This window comes from Aspergillus thermomutatus, assembly GCF_002237265.1.
Source record: "Aspergillus thermomutatus strain HMR AF 39 chromosome Unknown NODE_270, whole genome shotgun sequence".
Classification (NCBI taxonomy): Eukaryota; Fungi; Ascomycota; class Eurotiomycetes; order Eurotiales; family Aspergillaceae; genus Aspergillus; species Aspergillus thermomutatus.
Genome location: NW_020798320.1, coordinates 22,085 through 36,926, shown reverse-complemented (window position 1 = coordinate 36,926; position 14,842 = coordinate 22,085). Strand labels below are relative to the sequence as shown.

At 47.1% G+C, this 14,842-nt stretch overlaps 4 protein-coding genes across 4 annotated transcripts; 2 read left to right on the top strand and 2 right to left on the bottom strand.

Moving 5' to 3' along the window:
• Window positions 1-684: 684 nt before the first annotated feature.
• On the bottom strand, window positions 685-5,357 carry CFT1 (cleavage/polyadenylation factor CFT1; the record flags this gene model as incomplete). The annotated part of the gene is made up of 9 exons (XM_026757848.1): window positions 685-1,166; window positions 1,226-1,373; window positions 1,432-1,885; window positions 1,949-2,024; window positions 2,071-2,269; window positions 2,320-2,682; window positions 2,757-2,924; window positions 2,991-3,304; window positions 3,359-5,357. 9 exons carry the CDS (start codon window positions 5,355-5,357, stop codon window positions 685-687), a joined length of 4,203 nt encoding a protein of 1,400 aa, XP_026610887.1.
• A 462-nt stretch (window positions 5,358-5,819) lies between these two features.
• On the top strand, window positions 5,820-7,652 carry CDV56_103998 (putative LMBR1 domain protein; the record flags this gene model as incomplete). Its single annotated transcript, XM_026757617.1, has 3 exons — window positions 5,820-6,369; window positions 6,431-7,435; window positions 7,516-7,652. 3 exons carry the CDS (start codon window positions 5,820-5,822, stop codon window positions 7,650-7,652), a joined length of 1,692 nt encoding a protein of 563 aa, XP_026610886.1.
• Window positions 7,653-11,899: 4,247 nt separating this feature from the next.
• CDV56_103459 (putative ZIP family zinc transporter) lies at window positions 11,900-12,865 on the top strand (the record flags this gene model as incomplete). The annotated part of the gene is made up of 1 exon (XM_026757078.1): window positions 11,900-12,865. One exon carries the CDS (start codon window positions 11,900-11,902, stop codon window positions 12,863-12,865), a length of 966 nt encoding a protein of 321 aa, XP_026610885.1.
• Window positions 12,866-13,468: 603 nt separating this feature from the next.
• Window positions 13,469-14,777, bottom strand: erg10B (acetyl-CoA C-acetyltransferase; the record flags this gene model as incomplete). The annotated part of the gene is made up of 4 exons (XM_026756885.1): window positions 13,469-13,984; window positions 14,055-14,544; window positions 14,609-14,691; window positions 14,766-14,777. 4 exons carry the CDS (start codon window positions 14,775-14,777, stop codon window positions 13,469-13,471), a joined length of 1,101 nt encoding a protein of 366 aa, XP_026610884.1.
• Between the last annotated feature and the right edge of the window lie 65 nt (window positions 14,778-14,842).

Genomic DNA, 14,842 nt, shown 5'->3' with positions numbered 1-14,842 from the left:
TTTTTTTGTTTCCTTTTTGATTTCCGTACTTATGCTCTTCAAGAGTTCATGTGGTTTGGATGCACATATCTCACTGTGTCATGATGTCATGCTACGACCCTCTAGCATAAAGCAAAATTGTTGTGATCATATATATGCTCCAAGAAGACCCTGAGATCCATTTTTGTCACAGTCTTATGTGCGTTAGTATTCCCAAAGCTGACACCTGGTCCTGAAAATGAGCGCTGAAAAAATGAAGAAGACATGCAAGTAATGGCTCGTGGCGGCACAAAACAGCGTTCATCTCCAGTCATCGAATTTTTTCTTTTCTTTTCTTTTTTTCTTTTTTGTTTATTGGCACTTGATTTATGGCAGTACTGCTTACCAGCCGTCCCTTAACTTCTAGTGGCATGTCAGGTCTGCAAATGGGCAATGCATTGTCTTTCAGCGTTGTGATTTCTCCCTAGTTCTTGGGTAGTGTCAGGAACCGTACATGACTGTCTGTAAAAAGAGATAAGATGAACTCTTCGCTCTTGAAAGTTTAATGCCCTCCAACAATGGGAGGCTCATGCGCGCAACTACATATATCTATGGCGGACATGGTTCTTTATGATATGAGGAATAATAAAAATGCCTTGTTGCACGAGCATTATTAAGCGGTCCTTGATTGACTCACGCAAACGGAGCTTTTCAAAGATGGTATTATCATAGATATCCCAGTCCGTCTCCACCAATGGTTTCGAGGTCAGCCTTGATCTCCCACTCATGTGCCCCAACCCGGGCAGCAATTTCCATCTTGCGGTGTTTTCCCATGTCCAGCCATTGATACAGCAGGTTACCATCAAGCATGCCTCTCCCTGCTGTTCCGTCACTCTCAACAGCTCGGTAAGCTCGAGGATTCAGGCCGCACGGGTGCTCCAAGGAATTCATCAATTGGGACTGCAGGGCTGATAGCCGGCGATATGACTCTTCGGAAACGGACGTGACAATGCCAATCGAACCACTTTGAGAAGTAATGAGTACTTGCTGGGATATGGTTTGGGAATCTATTTCCATCGAATCTGGGTCGGCCATTGCTTTCTCTGAGGAGACCATGGTACGTGGCAACAAAGTCATTGTTGTGGCAAAGTGCCCCATATGAAACTTGCTGCGGGCCAGCAATCTGTCACCGTTTGAAGACTTCGGATCTATTTAAAATCAGTGTTTACTTTCTCCCGTAGGCTCCATCGATTTTGCAAGAGCTCACCTTCCGGGTCATACTGCAAGACATGAAGGTTGCAATCACTGTCAGCAACCAGAATGAACAGCTTGTCGCCATCAGGAAGAAAATCCGCAGCAACTACTTCAAGGTACCCTTGGTCTTTGCCAAAGAGACTCATCTTGTATGGTTCCTCCTGAACCACCTGTTAGCTTGATTGATCCGCTTTTATGTGTAGATGTAGGGGATCATACCGAGTAGCCTGCGAACCAAAGTCCTTTGACAGCATCACCCATTATACACATTCCAGTGCCTTTGAGCTCTTTCACCACGTTGACATAACATTGCATGTCCATGAAAGCAACAGGGAGCAGACTGCCATCCTCCTTCAGCCCTCTAACCATGCACTTTTGCCCTTGCGCAGCGATTAGAAATCCTTGACCGCCAATCTGTGATAGCGCAGTCACAGCGCCTTTGACCAACTCCTTGCCTATAAGTTTCAGTTTGCGGTCTGTCTCGGGTTTCTCAGGGTCCGAAACCACTTTAATCACTTCGAAGACGTAAATACAGCCACGGGACGGGATGTCTTCACCCCGAGCAAATGCCGTTCCGACAACAATCATATTTCTGCGCTCGTGCGTGTTTTCGGAAACTTCAAGGTCCATATTCTTTACCGCCATCACGTGTTCAGCGGGCCCTAGTGAGTAGCTTCACGAAGAAGAAAGGTGTAAGTACTCGAAAATTGATTTGCAAGTTGGTTTAGGTCCACACCTATCGATAACCGTCCATGTTCTTGGACTTACGACTTTGAGCGAGCATTGGCGAAGCTCAGGGAGGAATGAAATTACTAGAACCTGTCAATATGCGCATATATGTGACGACAAAAGTCATACCTTCGTTTCGCCAGTCCGGATGCAATTCATCATCCTCAGGCAACTTGAAATCTGCGCTATGACTGGTACCCAATACGTACGTTCCAGAGGATGCAGCATAGGCCAAATGATCTACTTGCTCCCCGATACCGACTTTTCTCAAGGCCCATGTATGATCGAATAGGGTCTCTGATGGGAACCGACAGATGCGAAGCACATCCTAGGAATTGATTCAGCATGTACGATATAAAGGTGGAGAAGTAGAAAAACCTTCGAGTCCACATATATGAAGCCTTTATCAAGCGATGGGCTGGGGAAGTTGAAAATGCTCAGGCAGCGCACGTATTCTCCTCTCAAACGGAAAACGTGGGGGCAGCTTTTGGACGTCTTGAGAATGAAGCTTGCAGAGAGTCCAGGCATAAAAACGGCACTAAAATCTGAAATATTGGGCAAGATGCGCAGTGACCTAGACCTCGCTAGCTCCTCGGAGTACTGCATTCCCTTCGTCGGAGGAGTAACCCTTGGTAAGATGTGATTGGCTTCTTTGACGAAGCTCAACCGAGGATGACTTTCACCCTTGATAGAGGACGCAAATGCCTTATATATCACAAGGTCATCACTTTCAGTGCGTAACTGCCTAGCATATCAGTACGTGATCCTAACTCAGGGGCCAAGAAACATGAAGTAAATAGAACCTGGTGGCGTACAATTAGGTGAGGCGAAGGATTCCAGGATTCGCCGAGATCTGCAACAACCGCTTCAGATAAGACCTCGCGCGTAGTAGAGCGCTTGGGGAGCTCAGTAGATAGTATCGGTGGTAAGCAGTCAATACCCTCAATAACTGACATGAGCTGCTGATCAGGCAGTCGATAAATCTAACGTTTGTCAGCATTGGCAAACTTGAGGAAGATGCTGGTGTGACTGGGGTCATAATAACTCACGTAAAGTCTGCAATCAATGCTAAGTAGGAAGAGGAACAATTCACAGTGAGTCCTCTGCTTCGAAGCAGGCCCCGTAGACGAGAAAATCTCAGCCTTGTCCCAATACAAGCAACAAGAGCGCCATTTGCCTGCCCTCGCAGAGTCGTTCAATTCCATTTCATCAAGGTCTCCACTGCCATCTGCTTGAAGAAGCATCAACGTTGAATCATCTCGGAGAATTGCTACGTATGGGTCGGCCAGGCTGGCGCTTACAGCCATGCGCTCATCGCTGGTGTCTTCGTCCCAGACAGGATATATTTGTGCCAGCGCCAGTTCTGTCATTGTTAGTTTCCTTAAATGTGCTTTGTTCTTCAGGGCTAAAGGCTTACCAGTATCGTAGCTTCGGACTTCGCTCCTCAGAACCTGAACAACTCGCCTTTTGCACGATAGCGTCCCAATCTCTATGGTCACATCGTTGTTCGGATTAAACTCAGGAGCTTTGAAAGGTTTCAAGTCTTGTGTATCCACAATGAAAACTTCTGACTGTTCCTTGTCGGAGGCTTCAGGCTTCGACAGTATGACATATTGGCGGTATTCCTGATCAATTTGCTGCTCGTCGGGGACCAATGGTTCACCGCTTCCAAGAGCTACAACTGCTGTCCAAGCCCCTTGGACTGATTGAGCGTCCAAAGAAGCTGCGACCTCCGGTTCGATTTCGCGCTTCATCACTACCAACCCACCATTTCTGCCCGAGCCTTGAGCAGCTACTAATTCTAGCTCGGACCAAGTATTCTCAATAGGACGACTTGTGCTTTTAACAGTCGAAGCAGGCTTTCCTAACGTTATATCTCTCAGTGGGCCGATATTAGGTAGTCTGTCGTGTACTTGAAATTTATACATCCCGACTCCGGACGTTTCAGTGGATGGACGACGACCAAGAGTTGGCGCTTCAGGCTCCGCAGTATAGAGATCGTCTTCATAGACGTCCTCTTCACTTTGACTATCATCTGAGAATTCTTCACGATCTTCTGTCACATAGCTCATCCTTGAACGAGGTTTTCTTGAATTTGAGGACAAGGAGGACCAGCCAAGAAGGACGGAATCTGCATCCTCGCTGCCAAAGAAGACTCTGCCACTTCCAAGAAAAGCTGATGATGATGCAGCAGTTTTCATGATAGCGCCCCCAGCTTGTGCAGGTAGAGGGCGAAGTGAGATGCCTGACACTGACCTTCCGTCCAATTTGAAATGAACGACCACCATATTCCCCGACGAAAGCACAAGAAGCAGATCCCCGGTGCTGGCAGAAAGGTGTTCCACAACGCACCCTTCGAGCCGGAGTGCGAGATCCGACTGGTCAGCCATGGAGAACGCCGAGACTTGTCTGGCGAACTCATTGACTCCAACAGCATTGGTTTTGCCTGCCTGATCGACGTGCACTAATTCATTGGACCCGATGAGTAACGCGCCTCCCACTGGAGGTGGAAGGGCAACCACTTTGAACAAGTCGCTAGGCAATTTTTGAACCGAAAGTAAAGTCGTGGAAGCTCGCTGTTCCAAATCTAGTGTAAACACAGTGTAAAAGATAGAATCTTTCCTTTCAGGGAGCAGAGCATGTGAAGTAGCAATCTGCGAGTATAGAATGCCGAATGTCGGCTCCCTATATTCATATAAGAACGCAAGACTGACAGGGTGAAGTATAGATGGGTCCAATGCAGTTAAGGGAAGCACAAAGGATGAAGCATATGGGGTCTGATACACAGTGCCATCTTTGGCCTTCAATTCATTGGCAACGTGACCCGAAACGTGGTTGAGATCGTCTTGATGAAGATCAAATTCGTAATCGTCCATGGCTAGGTCATCTCCTGGTTGATGAAAGGGTAAAATCGCAAGATTCCGAATCCCAAAGTTGAAGACTGCGCATCTACTGCTCGGATCCACACTCAGGATGCTGCCACAACTGCTCAGATCAGGTACCCATGGACTACGGGTTAGATCATCCCGCTCATAGTAATGGATTGAAATGGTTGAGATCCCGTGACGCTCTGGGTCCCATTCCACCAAGCTAAGTTTGGCGTTTCGAAAGGCAAGTAAAATAGCTTCACCACCGCTCTTAGGATTCAGAATTTTGATCCGACAGATGTCGACTACTGTCCCAGAAAGCGGATATTCTCGCTCCAGGACGAGTTTCGTTGTCTCTAACTGTTCTGGCCGCGCTGACTTACCCTCAATAGTTCCACCTTTTGGGTGATGTTGAACCTTGAGCAAAGAGAAAATCTGGAGAATAGAGGTCTTCACCACGACCAAATTATCCGCTGTTGCTGAGATAAAGGGAATCGCCAAGGCATGAGTTACCCCGGAAGGGGGTAACAATTCTGTATAGCACTGCATTTTCTGTGTGGCCGATTGTTATGGGTTTCCCTGCTAGAAACCTTTATCAACCTGAAATAGCCCAGTAAGAATCAAGAAGGCTATACATTGCAAATTTCAAGAGCAAGAATTGGATTTATAGAATGAATGAAGGGTGGCCGGCTGATGACCTATACAACTAAGTCTGCTGCTGTGTTTTGAGCATTTTGCCAATCCTGCGTGAGCTGACACGTGACTTATCAGGCTTGTTATGTGATGATGTAATTAATAATATCCGCGCACACTTACCTGCATACCATGTAGTTCATCAGTTACCATCTCTATCACAATCACTGATCAAGGAAACCCCTGGAATATAGTGTGTCTTACTCTTTTAAAGCCTGTGGACTTCCTATATCACTAATGCTAAAATATATGGCTAGCGTCATCACCCTCTGATTTTTACTTAATTGGATTTGCAAAGTCTTTGCAAAGTATGCCACAATGGCTCTCCAACGGATCTTCCTGATTTGGTTTGCGTATCTAGTTGTGATAACTGTTTTGATTGCCGCTGCCTCAATATTTATATATGTGTATCAGACTCCTCGGGATCGATCCTCATTTGTGACCTTTATGTGTGTCTTTTCCATTGCAACTCTTCTTGCGACTGTAATGTTACTACCAGTTGATGTTGCTTTGGTTTCCTCTACAACATCATCCGCTCTGGGTCGGCGAAAAGAGTGGGCCACACAAGAAGAGGTCGATAAAATTACCTTTTCCTTAACAGTTGTCTATTACTCGCTATACTTCCTGGACGCTCTGCTGTGCCTTGTTGGAATCCCTTTTACCTACTTCTGGCACGAGGAATATGATGAAGTAGCCGTCGAGGCGGGCGATCAGACAGCCTGTAAGCGGTTTTGGGCTGCTACCAAATACACGCTGGCTTTCATTGCAGTAGTTATTGTGTTGGTTCTTGTCGGCTTCTTCGCTCCTATTTTGGAGAATCAGGTTGGCCACGATCTGGGCTATTTCCGACGATTTTTGATCGAGAACCGTGAGTTTGATGCCTTTTCGTATGACGACTTTCTTCTCAAAACGCTCACGATGTCCTACAGGAGGTGAACATGCTTTTACATTTCTACTCGGCTTCGTTACAACCATTGGCTCTTGTCTATATGTCTTCTATACACCTTCAGGGCTCGCTTTGCTTCCGGTGCTCCTTATCAGAAAACCCTATTCCTTCTCAAACCAAACATTGATAGATTCTACAGCCATGCAACTGGACTTCAACCGTGAACGGCAACGCCAATTGGAAGGCCGCTGTGGGGGTAATCCGGCGCTTCTATCTTCAAAAGACCGAAGAGAACTTGACACTTTGGTACGGGAGGAGAGGACTCTCATCCGGCGGCAGCGCTTGATCGAAGGACGCCAAGAAGACGACCAGAGCTGGCTAGTCAGCGTTTACTCCAAACTGAAGGCTATCTTCCGTCCATTCAGGCTTCTCGGTGGCTTCTGTCTATTCCTCGTTGCGCTTTTGACCTGGATTTCATTGCTCATGACCGTCATTGATAAGTTGACTAATTCGCCTTGCAAGCATCACTGTGGTTACATGCTCGGACGTACCAAGTTCAATCCTATCAGTTGGGTTCTTATTCAATCTTCCCGGATTTTTCCAATCGACTACATCATTTTTGCGCTGATTGTCTTTTTGTTCTTTTGGGCCTCCGTCGTCGGCATTGTCGCGGTGGGTATTCGGTTTCTTTGGATACGAATTTTCCAAATTAGGAAAGGTCACACGTCGCCCCAGGCCATGTTGCTGGCGACAGCCATGCTAATGTTGATAACGCTGGGCTTGAATTACTCAGTTGTCATGATGCTTGCACCCCAATACGCAACATTTGGTCCGCAGACTTTCTGCGACTTAGCCCCGAGGTCTTCAGCAGAGCAGCCGGATTGCTCAAACCACAGGCATTTGGTCAAGCCATGTTCAGAGAAAGCAGAGAGCACAGCTGCAAATAAGAACTGCACATCCAGCGTCGCAAGCACCATTCTAAATCGGGTGGCGCTGAATTTTCCACTTTTCGGTGCCTTGCTCTTTTGGGCACACTTTCTTTTCCTTGGTACTTGGCAGACCTCTCTTTACAAGGCAATGTTGTTCCTGAAGCTGCAAACTTAAAAGCTAACAATTTGTGCAAAATAGGCATCTACTTAGTCATCCTCGTGGCATCTGTCGTCCGCTCTCGGAGACTCGATGAGCGCCAGCTGGATGAGGACGCCGAAGAGGCCGAGGAAGAAAGTCTGCTAGCAAGCACCAGAAGAAGTGGCAATGCTACATGAGGGGCGTTCAGCAACGCTTCCAGAGAGCCCGCTACTTTGAATAATGAAGGATTATCACGAAAGAAAATCTCTTGATTCAAGAGGTGATGGCAGGAGAAACACGGCAAAAGCAAAGGTCCTCGGCCGGATACGGAATTTCATGAGATTCTGATCTTTCGCCAAAGGATTATAGCCTGATATCACGTGATTTATGGTATAACCTCTCAGTTTCCTTATTATTATGCTCCCCTTGGTGACAGTCGCAGTTTGCCAAATGTAGTCGTCGAGCCCTTGTATGATAACTTTCAAGAGGGCAGGTCTGAGCTTCAAGGAAGCCTCTCCGGACGTATCTTTCAACTTGATATACCTAAGACTTTGGGCGATTGTTCAGCAGAGTGAGAGCATTTTCAAAAGCCTTCACAACGTCGGCATCTGATGGATATGTTAGCAGGGCTTTGCTGGCGGCATCCGTTGCAGTCTCGTACAATGTTTTCTCCTATTCTCTAAATCTTCTTCGGAGGTCTGCACATGCTGCGACTGGGTCTTAAATCTAGACACCGGTCAGCCATGTCATGAATTGTCGGCTAGCTGAATGGGTACAGGCTGAAACCTTTTCAGCGCTCTGCTTTCATCACGAAGAACAGCAGACTGTGACCAGGCCGTGAAAATCTAGAGCAGCAATGTCAGAGAGATGCGCCATGGCTTAGAAAGGTACAAGGTACCTCAAGCAGTCTTAAAGATCGAGTTCGCAACTCTTCCTCGGCATCCCCATGTTGTTCCATAATATCTGAGTATAGTTGTTGAAGTTTTGCCCAGTGGCAATGCGATAAGTCTTCTGCCAACTGCCCTCTGGCTTGTGGAACGTTATGTTGCTCATCTAAACTTTCCTGCTGATCCGGTCCAGACCCATGATTGCCGTAGTCAATAGATGTTTTGACGTGGGTTCCACCCATTGAATCCATCTTTACATGCAGTGCCTTATCACGAAACTTCTTCTCGAACGTTGTATAACTAGAACGAGAAATAGAAGGTCAAAATACAAATGAATGATTGCTTGCTCGCAGGATCTAGATTTCACACAGCTCAGTTTATCATGATGTCACTCCTGCCTCGCTGGCAACGTGCTTCAGCATTTAATGGTTCGCGTGAATCACCAGTTCTGAGCTCTGGTGAGGTAGCAGAATGCGTTGCTGCCTGAGGCATAGAGTGCGAAGGGTCATCATGTGACGTCAACCTTCGAGGACGTACCGCATCTCCAACTTGGCCTCCTACAAGAGCATTTGACTGCAGAGAGTCATGAAGCATCATTTTCTCGACTCTATATACACTCTTGACGCCTATGAGCTGCATAGCAGGCATATTGGAGATTCATAGGCAGACAGGAGGGCGCGAGAATGTGAGCTTTCTGGCACTATAGCAAAACACAGTACGTTTGGAGATGAATTGTCCAATATGCTCTCGAGTCTCAACCTCTCGCCTACGCTTTTATTGTCCCACCTGTGTCTATAACCAACTATACACACTACGTATCGGTATTGCCAGCGTTCTCCTGGAGAAGGAAGCCTTAGGACGGCAGCTCGAGAAAGCACTACTGCATCAGAGATCTCATACTCTCTCCCATCTTCGCTCTGAAGAATGCTCAACTCAACTGCCGAATAAGGTGTCCAACCCTCAAGAGGTCTTGCAAATCATAAACGCAAAAGCCGAGTCGTCTATCAGGAGGAAAGAGCTTGCCCTTCAGATCCAGCAACTGAAATCCGAGATTAAAGACAGGCAACTTGGCATTTCTCAACGGAGGTTGACATTAGCACGACGACGTTCAGATGCTGAGTCTGCAAAGTTTCAGCTTGAAAGCCGCGAGATAGCTCTGCTATGTGGTGTCCAGAATACCATCAAAAGGACGGAGCATCTCTGGCATTCCTTGCACAGCAAGACAGCTGAGGCTCGGATCTTTCTTTGCCGGGAGGTTGCGAATCTATACAGCCTAAGACAGTGGATAAAGAAGGATGGCAGTGAACTGAAAGAGACATACGTAATTGGTGGTGTTCCTATCATAGATCTCCGAGACCTGAATGGGAAGTCGCAAACCCGCCCCTTTTCCTGGATATGCCAACACGAAGTATTAATACGCAAATAGGTGCCACTTCAGTTCAAATATCAACATCATTTTCTAATATTGCTCATCTTCTAGTCCTCATTTCACATTACTTATCTTTGAGACTTCCCGCAGAGATCACACTTCCTCATAGAGACCATCCTGTCCCCACGATTCATGCACCTATTGGGTCGTATACTTCACTGGAGTCGCTCTGGACAGCCACTCCAACGCACCCACATACCCCCACCTCATCGACACCACACCCATTAGGCTTGCAGTCTAATCATCATCAACCTCGGCCCCTCACTATCGATAGAAATTTACCAAAGCTCGCTAGGGAAGACCCAGGGTCATACGCCCTTTTCCTAGAAGGAGTTACATTGTTAGCCTGGAATATCTCCTGGTTATGTCGTACGCAAGGACTCAATATTACATCGAACTCTTGGGAAGAGATCTGCAATATTGGGAAGAACATGTGGCAGCTACTTGTTGCTCCTCCTGTGGAAGCGGCAACTCTGATGAGAGCATTTGCTGGTCGAGACACACAGCCCATGAAGCTCTTAAGAGACTCTCCTAGAACTTCTATTCAAAGGACCATATCGTTCCCCGTGATGGGGCATTACTCACATGGCACCGTGCATTCATTCCTGGGGGCTTCAGAAGGTACGGAGTTCGTTAGGACGTGGAGACTTCCGATCCCGCTCAAGGTTGTCGACAAATTGAAATCAATGCTCCTGGGTGAGATGGCGAGCGCGGAATGGGAAGTTCTCGAGGAGAAAGAGTGGAACGATAGTGAACAAAGTTCGACGAGAGCGTCTGTCCAAGGGTTGCCGACTAAGTCGAGGTCACAGCCTGGAGACGGCATAACGCCGGACAACAATTATGTCGGTCATGTGGCATCAGCAAGTGGTGTTCCTAACGAATTAGATAGCACCAGCCGTCCGCGGGGAAGTAGTGGCTGGACCAAATTGAGAAATCGGTAACTTGTTGGTTACTGTATTTGCGCAATCATTACTCACTTAACGAGCTGCACTCAATCATAGCAGAATGAGGAAAGTCTTGTATAGAAAGAAAACCTTGAATGAATGCAATTTTCGTCGATGCGGTAGGATTCAGGCCCTCAATCTTGTTCGATAATATAGTTCTAAATGCAGACAGACTGGGGTGCTAATGAATGAATGCCTTTTCAACGCAAATGAGAAGAGAATAAAAACAAGGTAAACAAGAGCTAATGATAAGTGAGTCTGTGACAGACTTGAAGATCTAGTGATTGATAAGATAACACGCCCGCCCGGATTATCCTTTCACCTTTCAATAATCCGTGCCGCCTACTCTACTCCATACAAAGACAGGTAAGTCTTGCTCCGTTCGCTTCTGGTTTGTCAACCCCTATCTGATTTATTGATTTGATAATGAACCTTGTTCTTTAGCACACTCTTCCTGCTCTCTAGTGTTGCCGCTCAAGATTGGCAATCAAATACAGACTTCCGGCTGTCAAAATAGTGACAGTGTCAAACTTACCCTGTTCGGGTCATGGCATTGATCAAACCTTAAGAAAGGCTCGGATCAAGATGGGCCAGCTTACCCAATGGCTACAATCTGAGATGGCAGCATCTGGTAAGTGTTCCAGCACTCATATCACCTATAGAGCTCATTTGGGTCAATAATGATGCACTTGTAGCCGCAACTTTGGTGTGGTAATGATTTTCTCAACTAATACTTCACCTTTGTTGCAGCCCTCAATCGCAGTATCCCTCTAGTCTCAGACTTACCTGATTCTGTTCTCCGGGCAGAGCTTATTCGAAGGAGTGAAATTCGGGGCTCGACCAGCGATCGAGTAGCTTGTGGTTCGAAGGAAAAAGGCGCTTACAACACCCAAATACATGTGATGGCATTGTTCCTCATTCTGGTTTTGAGCACATTAGGTATTGTTTACATCTCGCGACAATCGGTATTGTCTCAATCTGCTGATCATACACTAGCATGTTCATTTCCAGTTCTCGCCCGCCGATTTCCACGCCTACCGATACCGCGCCACTTTCTTTTCATCTCCAGGCATTTTGGAACGGGGGTCTTAATTGCCACAGCTTTCGTTCACTTGTTACCCACAGCATTTGTCTCTCTTACGGATCCTTGTCTTCCTCGTTTTTGGTCTGAGACCTATCGTGCAATGGCCGGATTTGTAGCCATGATATCGGTTTTTGTGGTTGTCGTTGTAGAGATGTTCTTCGCTATGAAAGGTGCTGGTCATGTTCATGGAAGCGAGTATGATCATCTAATTGGCAGCGTTAGGCGGGGGTCTAGCGAGTCTATTCGTGATGACGCAAATTATATGAGGCTTGGCCCTCATCACTCGACAGAGAACCTGCGCCTTGATCTCATCCAATCGAACAGTCACCCGGATGGAGCGCAGCGGTACTCCAGTTCATTGTCCCGGATATCAACAGATGGTGCCAAACAAGGACGGTCGAAGAAAATGAATCCACACAGTGAAGGCGATGATACTGGCTTTGGAGACATCGATTCTCTGGACAATCACAGTGATTCTCAAGTCTTTGACTCTCATTCCCGCTGTTTGCCATCCCAACCACGCGATTCACATCATAAGCCGAATCCTGAGTTACCAATGCAGAGTCCGCAGCGCCAGTTGCTGCAATGTCTTCTCCTCGAGGCTGGTATCCTTTTCCACAGTATCTTTATCGGCATGGCCCTCAGTGTCGCCACTGGGACGTCATTTATTGTCCTTCTTGTGGCCATCTGCTTTCATCAAACTTTCGAAGGTTTCGCCCTCGGGTCGCGTATTGCATCCTTGATACCAGACCTTTTTTCACCGTCGTCACCGAAGCCATGGCTTATGTCGCTTGCTTACGGAACAACAACTCCCGTTGGACAAGCTATCGGCCTAGTTTTGCACAATCTCTATGACCCTGCGAGCACCACGGGTCTGCTCATGGTTGGCATCACCAATGCAATTAGCAGCGGGTTATTGCTTTTCGCAGGACTTGTGGAACTTCTAGCGGAGGACTTTCTAAGTGAGTCTAGTTATGCGACACTCAGGGGTCGCCGGCGTATTGAGGCCTGTATAGCCGTCGCGAGCGGGGCTTTGCTGATGGCGTTCGTTGGTGCCTTTGCCTAGATTCCAGTCAGAATCTGTCTTATATCCCTTTTTGTAGATACTGATTGTTATAGAATGCGTACAGCTGCTAGCCGGCATGTCTGATACGTCAGACAGACAAGGTTAGCTTTTACATTTTCGTATGACTGTATCTAGCCTATGTAAAAGTGTAAAGGCTCGAGTCAGATGCTCTCTAAACATGAGTACAGACGTCAGAACCAATGGCTTCGTGTGAATAGTTGGAGATTTTCATCATGCTAGTTTTCGTCAAGGAGCTCATATTGGGTAAAGTACCCATGGTGTGACCATGGTCTTCTCAATCTCTGGTTGTGTACCCTTGACACGATCAATATACTCAAGGATCACAAGTTGATCAAACTCAGTCCGCCCAAAGATACTCTAATCTCAGGTATTGACATCACGACTGTTCTAGTAGACATTTCTAGTCATTTCTTGGAATAAACATGGCATATGTATACTCCAGTACAGAAAATAGTGACTTTGAGGTTGATCCTTCGTGACCCAAGGGATATCAACACTTTCAGGTAAACAATCATAAGACTGCAGATCATATACACGCTATGATATATTCAGTCCACACATGTGGACATGGTCAAAAGCCATCTAAAGTAGCTCGACCACCAGAGCACTGGCTCCACCGCCACCGTTACAGATGCCAGCACAGCCAATTTTGCCCTTCTTGGCCTTCAAGACACCGAGCAAGGTGGTTAGAATACGCGCACCACTAGCACCGATAGGGTGACCGATAGCGACTGCTCCACCATGAAGGTTAACCTTTTCCTCGGAAATGCCAAGTAACTTCATATTGGCGAGAGCAACAACGCTGAAAGCCTCATTGATCTCGAAAGCATCAATGGCATCCTGACTCACACCTGCGTGTTTGAGCGCTTTTGGAATTGCAAGAGCTGGAGCAGTCGTGAATTTGCTGGGTTGTTGAGCAGCATCTCCCCATCCAAGGATCTTTGCAACGGGTTTCAAATTGAGCTCCTTCAACTTAGCCTCTGAAACAAGGACGACGGCAGCAGCGCCGTCGTTGAGAGGAGAGGAGTTGGGCGCCGTCACTGTTCCAGAACCAGGTATAAACGCAGGCTTGATGGCTCGAAGTTTCTCCGGGTTGAGCTAAGAATTCAAAGTTCAGTCTGACAAGAACCACTAGAATGCAAGCAACGCGTCAGATGGGGGCGCTCACATTCTTCGGTTCTTCATCTTGTGTTACAGTCACACCTGGTTTTCCCCTAAATCCAGGAAGCTGGATAGGGGCAATCTCTTCGTCGAAGAGGCCGGCCTTCTGGGCCGCCTGAGCTTTTTCGTATGTGCGGATAGCATAATCATCTTGTTGTTCCCTGCTAAAACCATGATCTTGAGCACACTCCTCCGCTTGTAATCCCATGAGTTCCTGCTTGCCCGCGTCAGTCAAGCCATCCTTCATGATGCCATCCACCAGACTCTGATGGCCGTATTTAGCACCAGTACGCAGATTTGGAAGATAGTGCGGTGCGTTCGACATCGATTCCGTGCCGCCAGCCACAACGACATCAGCGTTTCCGGTCATGATAGTCTGGGCACCGAGTATGATCGCCTTCAAACCGGACGCGCAAACCTTGTTGACGGTGGTGCAAACGGTCGAATCTTCAAGCCCAGCACCAAGCGCGCATTGCCTAGCAGGATTCTGTCCCACACTTTAAAAAGTTATCAACATGCTCTTTTGGTAAATTCAGAAGGCTCACACAAGGCTCAGCTCACTTTGCAGAAATGACGTTACCGAAGAAGACCTCCTGAACGTCCGAAGGCTTAAGTCCGTCAACTTTGGCAAGAGCAGCTGTATTCTACCATCAGAAAAATTGGGCCCATAAGGCGAACTTTTTTTTTTTTGGGAAGACGCTATAGAATTATAACTTACCCTTGATGGCATGGGAACCAAGCTGTGGGGCAGTCAAGCTTGAGAGCGAACTATGCAGATGAGACAAGGTCAACCTC